Source organism: Chelmon rostratus, chromosome 16 (genome assembly GCF_017976325.1).
Source record: "Chelmon rostratus isolate fCheRos1 chromosome 16, fCheRos1.pri, whole genome shotgun sequence".
NCBI classification, from domain to species: domain Eukaryota; kingdom Metazoa; phylum Chordata; class Actinopteri; order Chaetodontiformes; family Chaetodontidae; genus Chelmon; species Chelmon rostratus.
This window is the reverse complement of record NC_055673.1, coordinates 4198290-4222316: the sequence shown is the minus strand read 5'-3', so window position 1 is coordinate 4222316 and position 24027 is coordinate 4198290. Positions and strand designations below refer to the sequence as shown.

The window sequence follows — 24027 nt, the reverse complement described above, 5'->3', positions numbered from 1 at the left end:
GATGGAGGCACTGTATAATTCATTGCTGGCATACAGTGTGATCACGCAGAGGCCATGAAAGTTTCAATATAACAGCACAACAGTAATAATGCAGTGATCATGAACAGGGAAACGAGGAGAGAAACAACTGGGTTAAGTTAGTCATCACGTCTAGACGACTGAGTTTAAGAGGCAGCAGAGATACAATGACGGCAGGCCGGAGGAGGGAAGTCGTGCTGAGGAAAAGATGAAAGCAGAGAGCACATGAGAGCAGAGATGATGGCACAGATTACTGAGGCCTGACTGGAGGACCAAGAGTGTGTGAAGTAACTTTAAGACATGGATGACATTTCACCCAGAGAAAAAACATGTTAACGTAATATTCTAATATGATTGATATTCCTGACTTCTGTTTCTTCCCATCGCTGCACTCAATCAATCAGGATCCAAAGAGGACCTCTGCTGCTTAGATAAGAGTGTTGTTCCCTAAAGTCCCAGCATTCCTGTTCATAGGTTTTAGTCATGCTCCTCTGGTGACTGCATGGTTGGTGTTGGATGAATCTGAATGACTTCCGTTAACCTCTGACTTCTTCCTGAACCATCATCAGGTCAGCATCTCTGCTTACAAAATGTCAAGCACACATGCTCATCTAAGATGGTCAACATTATCCTTCCCTGCTTAACAACAGAATCTTGTGATTGTGTTAGCATTTAGCACAGCTGTATGTAAAGCCTCACAGAGCTTTTAACATGGCTGTTGACACTTAGTCTTGTTGATATAGAAACAACACAGGATGTGCATGTACGTAGATGCTTTTAGATAGCATATTAATATTTGTATTAATTAGATATATGCACATTGTTTCAGTTTGTGATATAACTTTGCTTTATATAGACATTGAACACATGTTTTATATGTTTAAATTGGGCAACAAGCCAAATTCCTTGGGCATAAAATCCACACTCACCACAACACAATACAGAAAGCCTTTGACATAATGGAGGAAAGTTGAAGAGTAATGCGTGCAAATACAAACATCATGCAAACTCAAACACACACACAAGACCTATGAGTAAACATTAGTTCAGCATTTTATCACTTAATAGAAATGAGGACACATTACATCCTGCTTCAAGCTGATTTATTGATGATGTGGATGATGCCAGCTGTGATGGAAGAAAGACGGCTCTGTGTGTGGATAATCAATAGACTTGGCCAAGATGAGGAGTGAAGACTAAAGAGGGAGACAGATGAGATTTCAACGTTTGTCCAGTGTTGCTATTCTTAAAGAAGAGTCAATATGCCGGAAGGACAGAGGAGAGCTTTTTCCCTCCTTCTTTCTCTATCTTTGATTTCTCTCCATCTGTAGCTCATCCATGTTTACACTCCGTTCATTGGCATTTTGGTTAAATTCAAAACTATTTATGATAATGAAGAGCAATGATTGACAGGGAATACTGTAAGAATATACACTAGACAGTGTGTGTGTGTGTGTGTGTGTGTGTGTGTGTGGGCTCTGGGGACCTGACGCTCTGATCTGTCCATCACAGCATCATAAAATCAATACCTGGCCTGAGAGAATGAATTGGCTGTTACTGGCTCTTACATTGCAGCTCTACAGGGCGTCCCGGGAATTCAGCAGGTCAGTGATGGTCTGCTTAGTGCTGCTGGTATCATGAGTTTTAATCCAGCTCACAGGTTTTGTGCACATCATCTAAAGTTGAAATAACTTTTCTTTGTACATAAAGAGTAAAAACTTAAAAACAACATAACAAATCCAACATTCAACCAGCTGAGACGACAATTTAAAATGCGGCTTAATGTGTCTTAGAAAGTCCTTTTCTAAAGCAACAGACCTTTTCTCACACAAACATTATGACTCAGGTGTACTGACATTAACAATGGCTTCGCTCCATTCAAATGTCTCAGTGAGACAAGCATGTGCAAAACCAGGACCCTGTAACTGAAGCAACCAAGTGGAATCCAGCCTTTAATCATTCTTATTACTCATCATGCCTGTGCTTTTCCTACTGTGACATGTCTTCTGTGAAAAAGGTCTATGAGGCAAAACACCGTCTCCTGGTTTTGTCACAATGGTTGAAGGTTGGGATGTACAAGAAAGTCTGATATTCAGGAAAACAGCAGATAAAAATGAGATATCTGACTCTCTGCCATCTAAGCCCAAATGAAAAGACACCAAGTGTGAGTTTTTGAAGAAGTCTTGGATAATCTATCATTTTTAAATATGGACTGATGAGTTTTCTGTTTTATTTACTCAAAATAAGTATAAAACCTTTCAGAATAATAGTCCCCAAATCCACCAGTGATCCGGTTTGTTTCACATCATCTACTAAACGGTCACTCTGGCTTCAGAGAAACTCCTCCACAACAAACAACCAGCTTAACCCCCTAAACTGGGAGTACTTCATAGACTGGCTAACCTCTGCTGCCTGCCAAAGAGTCCCTAACATCTGTCTGTATTCACCCCACGAGGCTGCAACAAACTGTGGAGCGACCTGATCTGTGGTCACAGGGTGGGAATGTTTCTGCGTATGATGTGTGAGTCCAACACAACGGCTGCGATTTCCATCTGGGCTGCTGCTGCCTAAAATCCTCCTCCTCCTTCTCCTCCCGCTGCTGGCCCCTGGCTAGACCGCTGGCAAAGCCCCACTTCCTGACTCCCCGTCTCCACAGCAACACTGCTACGAAGAGGTTAAAGCCTTCCCAGAATGCTCTGCGGTTTTCTGGGGTATGGTTGAGTGTATAAGTCTGTCTCACAGCGCTAGTGTTGGTGTTTGTGTGTAAAGTCAGTTTCCCTGCTGCTTGCCGACAGTGAGTCAGTGCCACTGCAAACGAACGGTTTTATAAATAGAGCCGGAATGGCAGCTTCAAAGCCACACCGTGTCATTACAGCTCTGCCAGGGGAAGAAGAGATCTTTGAAGAAAAAATAAAGTAGCAGCAGAAACAGTGGAGAGGCAATGTGAGAGAGAGTGAGATCACTTCCTGCCTGATGAGACCCTCACTGAGGCATTTTACTCACAATCACACCAACAAACATGGACACACACTCAGATGTGCTGCTGCTTTGCTCACACCTTCATGTTTGGGCCGCAAATATTGATTATTTCTATTATTGATTAATCTGTTGATTATTTTTTATAGTCTTTTTAGTGATTTCTTTTTGGAACCTTTGGAAACAAACAGCGAAAAATGCTCATCAGAAGTTGCCATGCCCCCTTCTTTCAAGCCTTTTTTATTTAAATTGACTAAAGGGTAATTATTTCTATTATCTGTTAACTTATTTATAACATAATGATGATAATTGTTTTAGCTCTACTGTGTCAAAGAAATGTAAAATTCAAAGTCCATTAAAGCTCCCATCTCCAAAGGTGATAATCAATCCAAAAGCCAAAGATGTCCAGTTTATAACTGTAAAAGAAAAAAAAAAAAAAGGAGAGCAGCAAACATTCACATATGAAAAGCTGGAACAAGTTAATTTTATTTACTTTTCCTTCATCAAATAATTTAAACAATTAATCAATGCTGATTTTCTGTCTTTAATCATTTCAGCTCTAAATTTATTTTTTTCTGTTTTAGCCTTTAAGTTAAATATTTGACACAAAATATGCAGATATGCTCTCTACGAGTTATTAAGTCTCCTGAAGTCTGAAGTCCATGTTTCATTAGACTGATCTACTGCTGTTCATTAACTGACTGATCATTTCATCTACGCTGCTTCACAAAATTGTGAGAAATGTCCCCAAATGTTCTCATAGTGCAAAATGACATCTTTAAATTGATTGTATTCTTTGGCCAAAGCTCAAAAATATTTACTTGGCTCCTGACTCTTCCTGTGACAGCGTGCAGCCGCTGAAACAGACTGTGCAGGGATGCTGAAAGCTTGACTGGCCTGATTTGTAACTCACAACCAGGATTTACATGGACATGGTCTGTTCCCACAGCTTAGCCTGATATGTGTGCGTGTGTGTGTGTGTGTGTGTGTGTGTGTGTGTGTGTGTGTGTGTTGCAAACAAAAGATGAGGAAAAAGGAGGAGTGAAGCAGAGAGAGGGAGATGTTGACAGAGATGTAGAGGTAGCAGTGAGAATCTGAGCAGCAGATTAAAGTGGAGAGAAAAGGGATGGCAGCAAAAGAAAAGAAGAGAATCAGGGAGGGAGACAGAGAGAGAAACCCAGACGTTTGCAGAGTAACGGCCACAACTGCCAGTGCACGTCTCTGTGTCATTCCAGAGCAGCATACCAGCGCTCTAACGGCCGCTGATGGAAGTCAGACAGACATAATTCTCAATTCTGCCTGACAAACTCCATAACACAGAGCCACCTGAGCAGAAAACACATCTGATCGACACATGACTTGCACGATGCATCCAGAGCTGCACAGCCAGCGTTACATCGCTATTACGCTAGTTTCCTGTCTTTATGCTAAGCTAGGCTACTCACTTTTGTTGATTGTGAAGAGGGTAAATTCAGGTGTTACAGCATTACAAGGACAGAAATTAATAGAGATACATAAAAACTTAAAATAAATTAGTAAATAGTAAAATCCAATATTAACACATTTACAGTCAATTCAGCTAATATAAAAGGACCAATACTTACTGTCTGTTTTTATCTTTTTTCACTATAATTAACCACTCCAGGTAATATAGCTACCAGGGCAAGCCATAATTTAGGAAATTTAAATGACGTGATTTTGAGGTAAGCAGTTGGGGTAACCATCTTGGATTGATGCATGAACACTTTTAATTTGGAAAAACAGGAGCTTTTCCTGTTTGTCCCATTCTGGTCACGGTGTGACTCTCTGTCTGATCCTGCCTGGGTCAAACTTCTTAATCTTGCACTTTTAAATGACATACACTGTGGAACATATTTAATACTAGCATGCTTAATACTTGAGATATTAAAAGTGTAGGCAGTAAGTGGAATATGAGGATGAATGAGCAATGGTTCCCCTTAAAACGCAGCCCCCAGTCATGATGAGTAACACACTGACAGACTGGATAAATGAACGGCTAGACTCAGCTCCCCCACGCACACACACATACATTAACACACATGCATAGACACGCACAGAGCATCGTGCAGAGCCTATATAAACACACACACAGACAAACTGGACTGCTTGCCAACGGTACCGTAGCTTACTACTACTCAGCATGACTGGACAGAGACAGAGTTAATTAAAGTGAGAGTGAAAGAAGGGGAACTCTAGAGGCAGTGTGAGAGAAAGAAGTATAAATGAAAGATAAGTGAGTGCAGAGGTTAACAAGTGATGGAGAATAAGACAGAGATGTAAGAAGGAGGAGCCGAGTGGGGTCTCAAACAAAACCTGATCAATACTCATGAGATGCTGAATGCATAATAAAGAGCTGCAAACCAACACAGACACTGTGGGCTAGACTGACAGGCAGGCAGGCAGGCAGGCAGACAGACAGACAGACAGACAGACAGACACAGAGAGAGAGACAGAGAGAGAGAGAGAGACAGAGATGCCAGTCAAGCATTATACAAAGAGAAAAGGGATGATGTCAGTATTGTGAAACTAGTGCTGTAATGCTCAGTGTGCTAGTCCAGTGTCTGGATATTTTCATCTCTTTAGGGCTCGAAAATTCCCCAAATGCAAAAAAGTAATTAGAATTTACGTCCAGACTAAGGCCGTAATGAGTAGACACGGCCTCATTTATGGGGTCAGGAGCTCAAAGAGGTTGACAACCACATGATGAGTTGATCAGTTTCAGTCTATCAAGTAAAACTGTCGAACCGGCTTCAGTGTCGCTGTTGAATATTTTCTGATTTTGGGATGCTGGGTGGACAAAACAAGAAATTTGGAGATGAGCTCTGGGAAGCTGCGATGGCCATTTTTCACTGGAAACAGCTAATAAATGAATCAGAGACAATCAGTATTGAAGGATTTGCATAAAAAGCCAGTTGTGTGGGCAAAAACTGATTAGATTCATTCAAAGACTTCTCAATAACTCAAATTACAACCACGTCATGTAGCCTGCACTTCTTTATCCCCAGCATCAGAGGTGTATTGGTACTTTCCACCAGCATAACATAGAGTAGTAAAGGGGTGTGTCTATGGCCAGCGCAGAGGGAAAAAAAGCTTGGAAGATACCATCTTAATAAAATAATTCCAGCTACATAAAATGCATTATGAAGATTTTGTCTCTAGTTTGTGTCGTACAGTTTCTCATGTCTGACTGAGGAGAATAGTAGCCTGCGAGCTGAGGGTCAAGCATAAGGCCGGAGGGGAGATGTGCATTTGACCATCTGGTACAAAGCGGCAGGAGGGGAGCCCTGAATCCTCATTTCTCTCTCTCTCTCCCTGCCTGCACCTTGCATAATATCACCAAGGTTTTCCAGACAGACAGACAGCCTGCAGTGATGAAGCCCATTGGGATTCATACAGGAGGAGGAGGTGGAGGTGTGATGATGACTGTAATTGGCTGTAGGGATTGCACAGATCAATAAAGACAGCCTCTCATGTGTGTGTGTGTGCCCATTAAATAGAGCTGCAGCTGGTGTTTCATGCCAGTGTTGCACTCTCTCTCTGTCTGTCTGTCCCTTTGAGTGTGAGGGGGGAATGTGTTTGCATGAATGGACATCAGACATGGAGACCGAGCGCGCTGTGCAGCACGGAGCTCTTTGTCCAGCGCTTGGATGACAGGACAACACCTGCTAATTACATTTATCCATGTGTGACTGTCGCTGTTGATGAAACGTTGCCTCCACCTCCACGCTGCTGAGTCTCTCCTTCGTGGGGACAACCTCACGGGCAGCCTTCTCACGACCCACAAACCCTCTCTGACTGACTGTCCGCTGGTTGTCTCCAGCCCAGCCCTCCGGAACACAAATCACGAGCAGCGTGGCGTGCGTACAAGCTGGACGGTTTCAGGCACAAAGCTTGTTTTGCTGAAGCCACACACAGTATAAATGTCCTGTAATGGATATGAATCAGTGAAGAGCCCGTGATCAACACGTTATTGATAGTAAAAGGTCTGTGAGGAGACACCACCTAATCGAACCCAATTCATCAGTATAGTTTAAATATGCACGGGTTAGGCTTCGATTAAAACCTTAATTAGACTAAACTGCCCTTTAATTGTCTTTCTTGTGAGTTTAATGGATAGTGACCATACTATTTCGTCTCGATGTGATAGTTTTGATTGGTATCCGTATTAATGGGTCTTGGTCAAACACGATTTTGACCCGCGGGTGAGCCCAGAGTTCAAAACACCAGAGCTCCGGAGCCGCTTACCTTCACCGGGCAGCAGCGGTCTTGGAATCCGAGCACAGAGCAAGGGAGGCCGGGGATGCTGCCGCCGCTGCTCCCTGTCCTCCTCCTCCTCCTCCGGAAGGATGGATGGACGAAAGGCTGGATGTTTTCAGCTCCACCGATCGGGTTTCTGCTACCACGCTTCCTCCAAAACCGAACCGACACGCAGCCGGGAGGGGGGGTGAGGCTGGGGAGAACAGCAGGCAACGTAATCCTGAAATGTAATGGCTGTCCTATTCCTCCTCCTTTCCCCCTCTGCCTCTCTCTTCTCCTCTCAGCAACCCCCCACCAGCCCTCCTCTCCTGGTCCGCTCTCTCTCTCTCTCTCTCTCTTCAATAGGCTGTTTTCACGGCTCTGACACTTAACCCATGTCTATTGAGTGTGTTAAGTGTCGCGGAAATTGAAATTTCGGGTGTAGTCCTGCGTCATCCGTGGCTCAACAGCACCGCCAAACCCAGGCCGACACACACTCACATACACACACACACGCGCACACTTTCTCGCAATTTGGAGATGAGGGAGAAAAGGGCGTTCACATTGGCATATTTGCAGCGGCCACTCATTCACATATCTCAGGATTACACCGAAGAAGCAGCGCTGGATCTGTCCGCTGGAACTTTTGCATCACATGAGATAGTATTAATCTGGGGTTTTTTTTAATCCCTCACACACACACACGCACACACACCGACCCCCTCCTCCCTCTCCAAACAGCTGGAGGAAGAGAGGGAGTAGCTCAAAAAGTAATTGATTACAGCTGCAGAGGTGGAGAGGGAGAGTTGTGTTTCGGCCGCCGCTCCCAATCAGCAGGGAGAGGGTCTTCACAGTTTGGGCTGACCTTGGAAATGTAGGATCAGAGCCAGCCAGACCACCAAGGGTCCCCAAGGCTTCAGGGGTTGTGATGTAAGAGTACAATACACAGAACCTTTCCCAGCTTTAACAATTGCGCACAAAAACAGTGCGATAAAGGTGGATTAGTGATTGGGGGACTATGCAAAGGCAAGACAGGAGAACCCGGATCTCAAGGCCCACCTGTCCCGTCTTCAAAGCTGCAGTGATGAAGTTCTTCAAGACCACAACTTCACTGTTTTGGTTCTGTCTCAGTGTTCTTATAGCAGGAAGTGGTGGAGACCAAAATGAGAGCTAAAATGAATCAGGAGGCCAGAAACAGGATTCCAGCTAAATGCTAATGTTGCTCTGTGGATGTTTAAATAAAGTGCTCATGTGGCGATAATAATGTCAGTGCTTTTAATGAATTAAAATTCGCTTTAAAGTGTATAAATTGTTTCAACACAAAGTTAGTGCTGAGCAAAGGGATGCACACAAGCAACTTGTTATTCCACAACCAGACTTCAGTGTTTTGTTTCATTTATCTGCATCACTGGGGCCTGAGGTCAGCTTTCATTCTTTATTTTACATCTCTTGCCACTAAACAAACTGAGCTTCTTATCATGTGACATTATGGAGCCTGGAGTCTGGTGTGCAGAATACCACAACAGAGCCTGACTGTGCAGCAGAGATGGGTTCAGCTGTACGATAGGAGGGGTTAATGAAAAATGGATCATGTGATTGTTGCCAGGTCTGTCTTTGCATGACTGTCTGGCACTCAGATTGATAAGGCCCTGGGTCAAACTGGTGTCACTAGGATTGCTGTGTGTTTGTTGGGGGTGGTGGGTGTTGCTTGCTGGTGTCTGGGCTCTGTTGCAGGATAATCCAGACGCTCTCATCCTCCCTCCATCGCAGCCGATCAGCAGATAGTGAAGCACTGCTGGATTATCTGTGCTGCTGCCGCTTTAATCAAACAGCAGCTAATGGACCGACCGGCCACATGAACTGAAGGCCACTGCAACGACAAACACAGGGTAAAGTCCACGACCATCACTGCTCTTTCTTTCATTATCAGTTAATTATTGAACAATACTGGACTGATTATCCTTCAGTATAAACAGGGCTGTAGTACTTGAAGTTCCTGACATGAGTCTACTGGCCAGCCTTTGACTGTGAACCCAGACTACATTTAATTTACACAATTGAAACCTTGTGATGATATGAGTCATGGATTGAGGTACTGCACAGTGCAGCCATGATTAGTTGTAACTTTCAATCTAATAAGGCCAATTTAAATTTCAAGAGGACATTAAGACCGGCTATATCCAGACACAGCTTTATTGTATGAGTCATTCTTCATGGAAAACGTATTCATTGACAGATGGAGTTTAATGGATCTGATTTTAAGACGTGATGTTAAATATAGCTTGGATTGTGGAAATACCTCCAAACTGCCCAAGGCTATAGTTCAACACCAGTTTCTGGCAGTCCACCATCTTTCACCTTCAGTTTGATTTGATGTGAACAGTCTGGGTATTTAGCAAATGTTTTCACCTGTATGATCTCAAATGAAAATGCAGTTTCAGTACTTGTTTTTAAGATGAGGGTAAATCTGTAGGAACACAAGATGGCTCCTGTGATAGAAAAACTTTCTTTATATTGTACAAATGCTCCAGACTGAAGCTTTTCAGCCTCTCTTAATTATTACCTAAATAAACAGTTATAAGTTAAATGTTTGCTACGTTAGTACTAGCCACCAACCAAATTCTGTGAACTTTTTTGAGTATTTAAAAAGACATCACAAAATGTAACATTTTATGTATTTAACAGTTGAATTTGTATTCTCCTTAAATTTTACCCCCCGTGGTCTTGTGCCAGTTGTGTAATTCCAGTTGACAAATCTAAGTTTTGAGTCTAAAATATGACAACCAGCCTTAAAAAAAACCCCAACATGTATAATATACTGTATGTGTAATTGTGAGTGTAAATTCCTTTACACCCCCGAGGAGTCCTGTGCCCTCAGTGGCAGCTACAGGCCTGCATATTATACTCCAGCTGAACAAATTAACCAGCGAACGTCGACCCGAGGACTTCTAACAAACATAAATTAAACTGTTCAGTGCTGGGAGCTACAGCTAAAGCAGAAATGTTTGTTTGTTAAACTACAAGATAAGGAAATGTCAGACTTCATGATTGGTTTTCCCGCCTGTTTTATCTGTGCTCTTGGCTCCATCTTGTGGTGCTTCGGAGCCTCCTAATCCCATCAGTCAGAGTTAAACGCTGGTAATTGAATCAAAGATGTCTAACAGCATCATTTCAAATCAGTCTCTCATCACAGTGGTCCAGCCGTCCCTCTGGAGCATTTACTAGCTGAGCCATTTAATTGGCTAAAATGAGGTCAGTGGGTTAAGAAAATGGAGTGCAGTTAACTTCCATTCACAGCAAAGGCACAGCTGAACACAGTATACGACCATCACAGGTGGAGGAAGAACATTCATTCACCAACGAACACTGAAGCAGCTGTGGAGAGGCTATTAAGTGAAAACTATTGGTTGGCTGCACGTCATCACATACAGACAGACTGCTTTCAGCTATTTGTTGCCCTTTAATAATGCATGTAATGAGTCATTTTAAATTCATCCCTTCACTAATCGGGCAAATAATTAACGGCTAATGCCTGCAGTGCACATTATGAGATTAAACGTTTATTTACTTTGGACAATAACTTTACATGAGGATTCAACATCTTCATAAAAGTAAAACTTTTAAAACAGCAAAGCAGAAATGTCAACAACTGTTGACAACAAACAATGCTAATGTTTACACAAGTTTTTGTAGTGATGGTATAAATATTCATATTAGACAATTTACTCAATTATAAGTACTATACTGAAAATAAGTATGTTAACATTATTAAGTCAATGTACTTAACATATCAAACGTGAAAGTACTCAGCACAGGAAAATGGCATCTGTTGCAGATATAGTTGTATATATATTTTATTAGAATTACTAATGCATTAATGTGTTAGCAGCATTTTACTGTTGTAGCTGGTTGAAGAATTTTACATAGTGTTGTACAATCTAATATTTGGTACAGGATTTTTTATACAAAGCTTTTATTTCTAAACTAAGCATTGATTTAAAAGAATATTAAAATATTTCCCTTTGAAATGTGGTGAAGACAAAATGTTAGATAGCATAAAATGGAAACACTCAAGTACAAGTACCTAAAATTTCAATTATGTACAGTACTTGAGTAAATGTACTTAGTTATTTTCCAATACAGTTTCTTTGGTTTCACACTATTGGGCAGGTTAAGTGCAAACCTTATTTCTAGTTCTAAACTCCCTAACAGGGTGATTCAACTGAACTGAGACCAAAAGTATCACTTCACTGCAAATTACTTGTTTTTTTTAATACTTTTTCAAGTATTTGAAAGTACTGAGATTTTCACAATTGTTTTCAGCATATAAATACAACTAATGAATTAAAAACTATGCCAACCAAACAATATGAATTGTAATTCTCTGAGCAAACCTCATCACGCTCTTGTTAACTGCAGGCTTACTGTTTTCATTCTGAACAAGAGAGAGAAAGAAGAAGACAAGGAAGGAACAGACCAGAAGAAGAGGATAGTGGATGGTAACATTTATTTGCAAATTTGTACAAGCGCACAGGAAGAGTGATATCTAATTTACTATAAACAAGAATAGGACTGTGGAGAGGTGTGTGTTCCCTCATGGCATCTAGTCTGCCTGACCGGAGAGGCTGGGTGGTGGGGTGTAGGTCCCCTCCTTCACCATCTTGTCACGCTGCTGACGGATCGCATACAGCCTTGCGCGCTGCATGGAGGAAGAGAGGAAGAGATAAGTGCTGAGGCAGAACAGGGCGTAGAGACAGAGAGAGAAAAGGAAGCCATTAAAGAGCATGTTCTGCATCCCTCCACCATTTTTTTTTCTCTTTTTGATGTTAAAATGCTGCAAAAGGCTGTTTAACAGCCAGCAGTTCCACCTTAATACGGGTCCAATGGATGTGAGATGAATGTATGAAGTGGTCATAGCTGACATTCTTCTTAAATCAGCACTTCGTTCTGCTTCATCTCCATGTCCTGAGAGAAAGAGATGTGGCCAACGAGCAAATCAAGGTGTCTGGATCCAGGCAAGGAAGTTCCTGCTACTGCAGCACATTCACAGTGAGTGGGCCGTGCAACTGTCAGTCACTCTTCTGCTGACACACAGCTCTCAGGACTGACATGGGTGCCATTTTTCTTTCTGAGCACACTTGTCATTTCTCATTACTTTCATGTTAAACTTTTTAATTTCCTCTTGAAACAAGATCCCTTCTCGTCCTCCCTACGAGGGATCTGCACGAGTAGTCAACTAGTTGATTAAACATTGCTATCCCGGTTAGTCTGCATCAGAATTAGCAGTTGGTTAAACTTGTTTTTACAGTGGAAACAAGATGTAGTGATCAATTATACACTGATGAGCTTCTTATGGATCAAAAAGCTTGGGACAGAATCACTCCTATACAAATGCTGTTTAAATAATTTGCTTATAGCAATCCAGTAGTCTGCTTACTATGTTTCATTCTGGGTCTTTTCATGCATGACATGGAAAAAACTAAAGTAATTCCTTTTAACTTTACTCCCATGATACTGTTCTGTGCCTCGCGGTAACCCGTCTGCTTCCAGCTGGCTACTTGAGACTGTTCAATGTGATGAATGGTTGCAAATGGCTCTTGTGCAATATTTTTTACAATGTAGATGTAGATTCTGTTGTGTACAATTTTGACCGTTTTCTTAGTTTTAGCCTTGTGGACTAGGCTAAATTGAAGCGTCAGGAAAATTAGTCACTGGGAATATCCCTAGTCACAACAAATGCAAAGAATCAAATGCCAACATGTTTGATATTAAGGCCAAATAAGACCTTTAAGCCATTGACAGAAAACTAAGTTCATTATTTTCTTTTTATTACTCTTATTTATGCGTAACTTTCCAGCAATTTCATTTAATTTGCTGGAAAATTAATTTTTGGAAAGCTGATGGAGTAACAGGCTCGTAGCTAAACCTAAGGAAGCAGGCTTAGATTTTCGACAGGGCCTCCGAAGAGTATTCAACCTCTTGGACTTCCTCAAGTTTTTTGTTTTACAACCTGAAAGCACAGTGGATGAAACAAGGATTTTTAATATTAATAGCATTTTTCCTTTTGTTCTGACATGTTAATATTCAAGTGGGCCAGTAAGGGATAGACAAATCTATTTAAAGGTAAAATTTTCAGGATTTCCTGAAAAAAAAAAAAAAAAAAACACAAAACAATGTATAGACAAAAGTAATCTTTCTCAATCATAACAATCATCACTTACGACCCACTGAAAGTGTGTGGCGGTGCATTAATCTGCAGGGATCCTGCCCTCTCCCTTTACTTTCTTCATATTTTTGTGTGGTCGGGACATTTCTGAGTTGCAACCTTTGGCAATGGGTGTGTAGTCCCAAGCCAATAACAGAATGCAGGTGAGGTCAGACCAAAAAATATAACTATAGTGAGGCAAAACACCAAGCAGACAAAGCTTGTTCCAAAACGACAGTGAATAAGGGGTTGGCTTTCCCCTGCTGCTTTTTAAGTAGGTGCCAGAAATTTGCTTAGTTAGCTAACTAAAGTTATCTTACAGTGTACGCACAAACTCAATCCTACTATCAACCAGTACAAATGATTTGATGTTTTGAAAAATAACCTTTGAAGTCTGTCATGCTGTGAGCTGTGAGTCATTCATCATTCCGGCTAACACACAAGCCACGCTGGTTACCGTGGAAGGCCCAAACCAACATAGAAAGATGATCATTAGAGGCTGAGTGCTTGTGGTACTTCTGTAAATGTATACATTTATATTTGTAACTGTAAATTCAGTGGTGCAAGCATGCATATACATACTTGCAAGCTGAACATTTTGGTGTCTGCACAGTATTCCACATTTCCTACATAATATACCTTTAACAGACAGTCACTGTATCAAACAAGAAGTGCTCCTCTCAGTTCCAGGCTGGTGCCATCCCAGCTGTGTCCACAGAATGTATTTGCATCGCCTGCTGGCATACTGATTCTTTTTTCCACTGTAGTGGCAAATAATAGCGAATGAGACCATTTGTTGCATGCCAAAAGGACACATTATCTAATGTAACAAAAAGGACCATGGCTCTGCAGTACATGCAGCCTAGCTTCTTAAACAATAGCCAGCAGAGAACATTATTCAAAAATACCTCATACTTCAAAAGCTGCCAACTGAACAGAGAAGTCAGAGAGTTCACACTCAAACACTTACCGTCTTCTGCCTGTGCATGCACTCATAGAAATCCTCAAACTCAAGCTGGCACTCCTTCGTGGCACGGGTCTTCCCTATGCCGTGGGAACATTCAACCCACTCCTTCTCAAAGGCATGGCAGCGCGCCGCCCTCTTGTTGGGCTGCTCTCCACTCTGCAGCAGCAGCCAGCGGTCAAGGCCGACACCAAGCCGTGACTTCAGGTCCAAAAACGGCATGATGCTAATGAAGGAGGCGAAGGGACGGAGGAAAAGCAGAAAGAGGAAAGCATGATGGATAATACAGGATGTAGTGGAGAAGACAGAAGAAACACACAAGTAAGGAGAAAGCAGAACAGGGAGGAAAAATAGTCCTGAAAAACTGGTACTACAGAAGCTATAAGGTGGGGACAACTGAGTAAAATCTCTATTATATATATCCATATATCTATTACACATGACCACTGAGCACTTCAGACACAACGGTGGTCAGTCAAGTAGATTATAGAGCAGCACATTAATTAGACCACAGACTAAATCACTGGTCTCCACTTGCTGCAGTTTACAGGACAGTTTAGAGGAAATTCATTTCAGCATTGTGTTGTTTTGGTATCATTATCCTCAGATACATTCTCTGTTTTTTTTTTGGTCTGATTAAAGGATAGAAAATGGTCAAGACTTTTTGCACGAAAGCGGCTTTTTTATATGCACATAACGTAAGATGTGTAGTAGATTAAGCAGCTGGTTAACTGCTGATGCACACGAACACAAACCAGAAGTTATGCTTACGAGTCCAGCTTGACACAGTACAAAAATTCTAAAACATGCTGCAATAACGCTAAAATATACTTTTTTTTCTTTAATACAATTGCCTAACCTTACGATTAGCAAGCTAGCTAACCGTGGACAGCTAGCTAACGCTTAGCTGTTAGCTAACCCCAACACCTAGCTTGCTAACGTCCCTAAAAACAGCCCAATGTGAACGCTTTATATCTTTCTTTAAAGTCACTATACGTGCACATTAAATACTACCCTCCTCTAAGTCTGTACCGAGGTCAGATCTTTGCTGTCATGCACCGAGTCTCCTTCAATGACAGCCTGTTCATGCTAACCACAGGCCGCTGATATTTTACTCTCTTTACAAACTGGCACACTTTTCAACCGATAAGTAATGTTTATATTGTATTGAATTAAGTGTCGCGTTGCTAAAATGTCGATATCAAACAGAAAATAGGTGTATTTACCGTGTTTTGTTGAGTTCACTTTAACCTTCTTCCGACTCCACGCGTTTCGCTTTACGGTGGACCACAACACGACCGTAAACTGACGGCTCTGTCGTGAAAAGACGCGACAGTGCTGTGGAGAGTTTCTCTTCCTCCTCTCCTCAACGGTGCATTACCGCCGCCTGCTGGATTAGACTGTAACTATTCATAAGAACTCGACCGAGACTGCAGCTAAACCTGTTTCCCCCTAAGTAGTTCATTAAATCACTATTTTTTTTTTTTTGTTATACCTCTTGAGTCAGTCCTGCTTGATTGCAGGATGCACATACTTCTGTTGGGTGCATTTTATAATTTATGCACCCAACAGATAGATAATAGCCCTCATTCGTACTGTACAGAAAATTCACTGTCATCCTATACTCTTGCAGCAGTTATTGTATATTAACCTAAATAAAAAACCTCAGCTGTTCTTAGTGGGACTTGTGTGCCTTCCACACTCGAAGTAAACATTCAAACCGTTATTATGTACAACATGTGAAGTGTGTAAATTTAGCATTTTTTTCTTTACAACTTATTAATTGTTCATTTTGTCTAAATTTATCAACATTTTTGTATTTAGAAGTTTAAAGATTTTGTGCATTTGATCAGAGGTACATTGTTTGGACTGCTGACACTTAATCTAAGAGGGATTAATCGTTTTTTAGCAGGTGTGTGTCTTTTGATATGTGAACACATTTCTGTTCAATTTAAACACTACACACGTTAGTGATAATATATATAATACTGTGTGTTTTAACAAATAAACTGTGTTGACAAGCATCTTAAAGAAACTCAAAATGTTTTTTCTGGAATCATTTTTCTTATTAATATTTTGCACAATGCCTATTCGCATGACTCTTCCAGTTTCAGTAAAATTTTATGTATGATTTCCACAAATATATTGTTCTTAAAATTGTGTCTGACAGATAATTTAACAGCTTTCTTGTGTTTTTTTCTGACACAGTTCAATTATCAAACAGCTTTGGTGCAACATCAGATTGTGTTTATTTTTTCCCCAAAGGTCCACAAGTTGTCTTTCACAGTCCTGCATGTACAACCCCACAGAGAGCAGGGCTTTAACAGTGACAGGAAATACACAAACAATATTATAACACTTAAATATTGCTATCTATATACTCTAAAACCTTTTCAAATAAGGACAGGACCACCTGTGGTCTTAATGGGACATTGCCATTAACACTCACACTCTGTCCGTGGTACATTCGAGTGTTTTCTCACAGGCAGGCAGGCAGAGACAAGTGATAAGTGCAGACCAAACAAAGCACTGCCAAGTTATATAAGCAGCTAAATCCATAAAGCTACTCTGAGATGAAAAAGGTTCCCAAGTCAAGTCCTCGCAGGTTAAAGGAAAGCCTGGTAGAAAACCTTTTTAAACTGAAGCACAGAGGTGATACAAAGCTAAGAAACAATTCAAGCTAGTGAGTATGATTAAGAAGAGCTTATCGGCATCGATATTTGAAGTGCTTGGCTCCAAAAGTGAAACTGACTTTCGTAAAAGATGATAAGTAAAACATAAACTAATGAAGTAAAATATAAAACAATAAAGATAATTAGTCCTTGGATCACACATTTATTAAAAAACATACCTTGGATGCCCTTAAAAATATTGAATAATAAACGTGACAAAGCATTTCTTTTCAAAAATGGTTGTATGATGTTTTGGAGCCAAACTCTTCTTGTTACATCCAACATAAAAGGCCTTCTGGTAGGTGATTTATTTTGGTTGTACCACAGACTTTTGTATACAAATGCAGTAAAGTAAACTCATCCATAGCAACAGATAATGAATCTCAAAAACAAAAAAAAAAAAAGATAAATTCAGGTAAAGTGCACAAGTGCTCATTCAAAAAACAAAGTGGGACAAACAAATACATTCATCAAGAGTCCATTTACACCCACACCCACACACACACACACACAAACAAACACACACAACATTCAAGTGGGTCACACAGCTGGCTCACATATCGGAAACCAAAACCAGTCAGGTGTCCAGTCACAAACATGACACACACCAGAACCACCAGTGAGAGAGTTCTGACAACAGACAGCGAGCAGCGGCGGGTCAGGCAGCCGGTTAAAGATGGACGATGAGCGTTCGCTGTTCAGAGCTTCAGCGGCCGGTTTTAAAAAGTGATCACAACTTACTAGATACTGCAACTACAGGGTTTGTTTTACTATAGACAGCAATGAATCACAGCCTGTAACCCCTTCTGTTACACAAATCATTGTAAAAATTGACTTAGATAATTTATGCTGCATTTTAATTATCGTCTTATCATTACTGTATTAATATTTCTGATAATAGCCTGTCCTCAGTTAATAAATCTAAACCTAAATCTATGCCTGAAGTTGCACTGATGTTTTAATATGTGGAACCTTTGATATAGAGCTATAATAAATTCTAGCATGTAGACAGTTCAAGCACCAGAGGGTCACTTTCCACATCCATGCAGAATGTGTTTAAGTGTGTTACTTCATCATATAATTGAAGAGTTAAGAAGCGTTATCTGTGTGGCTAAAACCGTAGTTAGTTAGTTTTTGAGATTATCTTTCTTTTAATAGAAGTTTATACTTATGTAAGTTTCTCGGTGGATTATTTGTGAAATGATAATGATAAATGTCTGTTAGATGATGTACGTCTCAGTGCAACAGCGGGACAAACCCAGAGTGGACAGAGTGTGAAGCCGCTCCTGCACTGTCATAGACTTTATCAGAATAAAATGGCTTCCAGCGTCTCCCGGCCACGTCGTTGTCAGAACTCAGTCACTTTTTTCTATAATTTGAAACTCTTATTTTTCGCCCCATGTCCCTCCTCCTCTTCTTCCTCCTCCTCCTCCTCTGTGCAGGGAAAGCGAGATTCAAGTGCAGCTTCATCCTCTAAAGTAAACTTTCACCAGTGTAACAGACACTCACTGCCCTTAAACCTTTCACACGAGGCATGGCTCATGCAGACTCATGCACACAGCAAATGATAAAATTTCAAGGTCATCTGAATATAAATAGAGAGAAAGAAGAAAATAAAGCCACAATAGTTGAGTACAAAGTCCACATTCATTCATACATTGTTATAAACATCCCCTTCGTCCCCAGGAAACATCTGCTTTCCTGACGATCCTTCTCCCTCTGCTGTGCTTGGTGACATTTCACCTTATTTCATAATTTCAATTTTGCAATATTTCTTGTGGAAAATTTGTACCTCTTTTTTTTTTTCCTTTCTTTCTTTTTTTTTCTTTTTTGCTTAAGTAGCCAAGGCATTTTGCACCAAGGAGTAAACATAAATCATCATCTTATAAATCTCAGAGGTAGAACCCTGACAATTTACTCAGCGAGGAGATTGACAGGTAGATAGATAAGACAGACAGACAAAAGTAAACAAACGCAGTCTGTGTTTAAGACGGTGTCTGTGAGTCGCAAAAGCAGCAAACCAGAAATGCCAAAGGAAGAAAAGCCATGAAGTAAAGGAGAGCTCAAATGTGAGTGTTGGGGGGTTGGTTCATTCTTTTGTGCAATCCTGAGAGCTGCTGTTCTCTCAGACGTAGAGGATGACGTTGCCGTCTGTGGGACAGTGAAGGCCTTCGGGGGGGTTCAGGGCTCGGCAGGAGGGAGGCTGGGGCTGCTGGCCGGCCGCCAGGTGACAGCTTTTCGGGTGGGGCGAGTCACAGTCGTCGGACGTCAGCTCTGCGATGTCGTCGGATTGAGTGTCCGACATCTCCAGGTCACTGCGGATGCTCTCCGGTTGAGCCAGGGTGACGTCTCGGAGCCCCTCCCTGATTGACGCTCCCGGCGACAGTCCCAACGCCGAGCCAGACAAGGCCCCGCCCCTTCTGGAGCTGCAGTCCTGAGGCTCCTCCCCTCCTGAGACGGTCACCATGGCAGCAGAGCCAGGGGGCGGGGTTAGGTCCTCTTCGCTGGTCAGGCAGAGATGGCTGGGTTTGGTCTCGATGTCCACCTGGATCTCCAGGTTGGTGCACTCCCTGCAGATTTACAACAAGTCAGTGTGACGCTTCTGATCAAACAAACAGAGATCTGACAGAATGACTGACGAACTAACGAAACTCTGCAATAAGAAAAGTGAAATTTAAAGAGAAAAACAGGAAGACGAGAGAGCTCAAAGACACCACAGAAAGAGACAAAAGTGCCACCTGTCAGGTAGTGTATAGGACGAGATGATGGATCCGGCCATTCCACGGGTGCTGGCGCAGTCACTCCCGGCCCCCAGGCTGCCTGTCTCCCTCTGGGCTGATTCTTTAGCCAGCTCCCCTGCCTGCACCTCCAGCCTGGAGGAGGAAAACATCATACTGATCAATAACACTGAGCAGAAAGACAAACCGGTCAACAACATTTCAACAGATAAGATGGAGATTTTTTTAACATCTACAAGTCTACTGAGGAAGGCAGTGTGATGGGACTGAAAGCTCCACAACAGCTTCTACATGGATACTGTTTTATTTAAAGGAATGAGGCTTTTTGGTGAAAGCAGGCTGGATAATTAAAGAGTTCAAGTTCAAGACAATAACATTTCCGAGGGAGAAACAGCGTATGTGTAGTTTATGGTTAAGTTATCCATATTAATCATTTATTAAAATAAACAAAAACATCTCAGTTTGGAAGAAATCTAAACTCATTCTCTTATAAATAACTTGACTCAGTGGCGTCGTCTCTTTTCCTCACCTGCTGTACTTGCTGGTGCGAGTTCCCAGGGCGCCGCCTGCCAGGGTGTTAAAGTGGGGCGTATCACCCAGAGTCCCAGGGGCCACGGAGAGCCCCTCACTGGGGGAGGTGGTACTCAGACCGCTGACCGCCCCGTCCAGACTGCTCTCACCGAGGCTCGGGGACTTGAGGGCTCGCCACGCATCTGCCACTGCAGCATCAGACAGAGAACATTCCTTATAGTGGATGTGAGGAGGTGGACTGAAAATGTGGTGCTTGTCTACTTTGCAGAAATGTTTTTATTAGTCTGGGGTCCTCACCTGTGATTGGACCATCGTCCTCATCAAAGTCAATCCGTACCCCTCGTCCCTTCCCTCTGCTGACACCACAACCGCCCCCTCGACACAGAGAGATGGGCACCACACCGTAAACGTAGGCCAGCATGATGGGCACACCAATACCTGAGAAAGGACAGAAACACAGCTTTAATGTAATTAACAGTTTGAGCACTTTAGAGGAGAAAAAAGACTTTTCTATTTCTGCTCTGGCACAGATGAACAAACTGTGCCCAGCCTCGAGTTTCTTACCCACGCTGACAGCTGCGATGACCGGGGCGGTGATGATAGACAGGGCCACGCCTCCTGTGATGGCCAGGTTCCTTCTGTGACGGGACGACTTCTTCAGCTCGTAGTGGGCGTGGATCTGCAGCAGAGGAGAGGGGCAGAGACGGTTAACACACACCTCAAACACTCCGGGGCTAAAGCTGAACAAAGGCAGCGGTGGAGAATAAACGCTGGGATAGTTTTGGTGAGATCACAGGTAGCGGTGGACGCTAAATGCTGGGATAGTTTTGGTGAGATCACAGGCAGCGGTGGAGGCTAAACGCTGGGATAGTTTTGGTGAGATCACAGGCAGCGGTGGAGGATAAATGCTGGGATAGTTTTGGTGAGATCACAAGCAGCGGTGGAGGCTAAATGCTGGCATAGTTTTGGTGAGATCAGACTTCTGGTGAATTTAAAAAGAAGACAACATAAACAGAAGTTGTCCATGTGTCACTGGTAGATGATTCATTTCAGGACTCCATGGTAACTAATAGACATACAGTCATGTCGAGTAACTGTATAAAATTATACAAAAACTGGCCTATTAATCACAGAATGAAAACACATTTGTAGTATCTTAATTCTTTGCCTTTAGACTCATATTTGGTCAAATGAAACACTGTCCAGTCATTGTAACTGATGTATAATGGGCACAATATGATTTGGTTTTATTTTTTCAGATGAACAACTCTGTATTCATCCAGCAGTAAACAGCTTATTATTTTTGTTATTTATTACAGATTGCTTCATTTAGTGAACATGAACGTGAACAACCAGGAACAAACAGATAATGTTGACGTGTATGTTATGATTTTACCAGAAAGGGGTATTCTTATAAAAAAGAAAAACATACGTTCTGGTGCCTTGCTATGTACCAGCCAGGTCCTCATTTCCTTCAGACTCAGATTAAAGCTGCAGCCAGGATTTTAGAAAAGTTGTAGAGTCCAAATTCCTCCAAAAGAGTTTCTACTTAATAAAATGTTCACATTTTCTATATTCATGTGCTTTTTTAAAGCTGTTTCCACACTGGCTGGCATGTAGCTTTTCAGGAAACCCCACTGTATTTTAGACAAATTAAAGTATATAAAATCATCCTTCAAAAAACAAACATTGTGTGTAATTTGTGTGTATTTGTAGAAAGTAAACTCCTCCTGAGGTTGCCAAAACCCTCAAATTCTCAGAAACAATAGCAAAGACTCGACCTCTCTGTCCTCCATGCGGCTTCAGTCCTGGATTCTGTGTAAATGCTGCTTAGTGGTCACAGTTTCTCACCAGAAACAAAGCAGCACAATCTACAAATACTCTCTAAAACTAACACTAACAACAAGTTTCCACACACAGGCACAAAGAATTCACACGGCAAAAAACAGGCCAACACTTCAGAAAGTTTTCCTGCAGGGACTCATTGGGAATCATCTACATTTATACACAAACTTATTTATTTTAAACAAAGCTTCTTTCCAAAGAACAAAATCTGTGTCATAGAGAAACAAGGCTAAATTGGCAGCAAAACACTCCCTGAAGAGACTCAGCCAGTAATTCTCTGGAACACTTCAACAGAAATGAGACAAACACAGTTAGATAAAGAAGCTCACCCACACGCTTCACCACTTCCAACACATGAAATGTGTCGTTTGGCTGTTCTCCACAAGAGGGCGCTACGGTATGTTACTGTACATCAAGGACCAAGTGCCCATCCTCATCTAATCTCCTTCCTCTAGTCAGTGTTTGAAAGAACATGGTCTTGTAGCTAATCACACAACTTAACCAGCTGCAGGTTTAACAGCCTAAATAATGAAACAATATAAAATAGAAAGTGCTGAACTAAAGGTGAGCAGAAAATTCACCATCTCTGGCTTCACTCACTTCCTGTGAATCAATTCATGTCATTTACTTCATTTCACTTATTTTATATTCCAGCTCTGCCTCAACTACAAAAAAATCTGTCAGCATCTCCGTCTTATTTCATAAAAAATTCAATATAAGACATAAAAAAATAAATAAACCTTCAAAACTTTTCAATAACAATTTCTTGAGGTATTAATTAAAACACTTAGGATGCTTTCATAACTTCAGGGCCATACATTTAGATAATATGAAGCACTTTGAGGACTCTAACTTCACCAACACCCTGTCCTCTTAAGCACTTTTGAAGTATCAGCGTCTGGCTTTAGGTAAGTGTGATTGTTGATGCGAATGGAAACTGTTTCGTGTTGCTCAAAGGAACTGAAAGTACTTTCTGGCATTTCTAGCAAACTTTCAGCATTGCGTTAAAATGAGGGCAGCATACTGAAACTTAGAGAAGGTTTTCGTTCTGCAGTGTTGTAAATTCCACACCAGCGGAGGACTGTGACAGAGCGACTGTGGCAGCGCCGTAAACTATTTGTGTGTGTGTCGCCACAGCTCTGCGGTTTTCCACTTCTGGTTTGTGTAGCAGGCTGGACGAAGATAAACGTTAAGTGAACTGACAGTAAGCACGAAAAAAAAGTGTTTCACTCAGTGTGAAAGACATCTGAGCTGCAAAAAGGGGAAAGGTGAGCACACACTCCTGATGTATATAGAATAAACAGAACAAAGTGTAAGAGGAAGATTATGAGCACATCAAAAATAACGTCAGTTTCAAACAGGGAGGTACGTGTGTGCACTTTGCTTTAAACACGATGGACATGAACTTATAACATTTGAATCAAACAACCACTAAAAACTCACTTTAAAGGACTTAAACAGAATATAACACAAACCAGAGGGAAAAGGAAGAAGTAAAATAACGAAAAACTAACTTTACTGACTAAAAAACAGCAAAAACTTGGGGAAAACGAAGAAAATAAAGAACAAAAACAGAAGCAGATCTTAATCTTAGTGAAAATATTGATTTCTCTTAAATAATATTTTAAATAAGAAACATGCACTCACTTGAATTTCCCTTGGTCAAAGCACCACACTCTTTACATGAGGTTCATTATATTACACATTATTTGACTTATGGCTTTATTATAATTTATTTTGCATTAATGTTCTGTCCTGTTTTATGTTCATTAAATGTCTTCTTATATGATGTTTTTACGTGAAGCATTTGGTGGATGTGAT

General features: G+C 41.5%; 2 protein-coding genes across 3 annotated transcripts in view; both read right to left on the bottom strand.

Moving 5' to 3' along the window:
• Window positions 1-11741: 11741 nt before the first annotated feature.
• ndufs5 (NADH:ubiquinone oxidoreductase subunit S5) lies at window positions 11742-15735 on the bottom strand. Its single transcript, XM_041955426.1, has 3 exons — window positions 15647-15735; window positions 14427-14646; window positions 11742-11950 (listed from the first exon to the last, which is right to left on the bottom strand). Exons 2-3 carry the CDS (start codon window positions 14640-14642, stop codon window positions 11855-11857), a joined length of 312 nt encoding a protein of 103 aa, XP_041811360.1. The 5' UTR covers window positions 14643-14646; window positions 15647-15735; the 3' UTR covers window positions 11742-11854.
• Window positions 15736-16655: 920 nt separating this feature from the next.
• The window catches only part of rnf19b (ring finger protein 19B), a 38900-nt gene continuing 31528 nt past the window's right edge, over window positions 16656-24027 (bottom strand). For both annotated transcript variants that reach the window (XM_041955760.1, XM_041955761.1), the window contains exons 6-10: window positions 20926-21040; window positions 20659-20799; window positions 20360-20549; window positions 19831-19965; window positions 16656-19662 (exon numbers count right to left, since the gene is read on the bottom strand). In XM_041955760.1, coding sequence (XP_041811694.1) covers window positions 19218-19662; window positions 19831-19965; window positions 20360-20549; window positions 20659-20799; window positions 20926-21040 — 1026 coding nt within the window. In that variant the 3' untranslated portion in view covers window positions 16656-19217. The remainder of the gene's footprint in view (window positions 19663-19830; window positions 19966-20359; window positions 20550-20658; window positions 20800-20925; window positions 21041-24027) is intronic.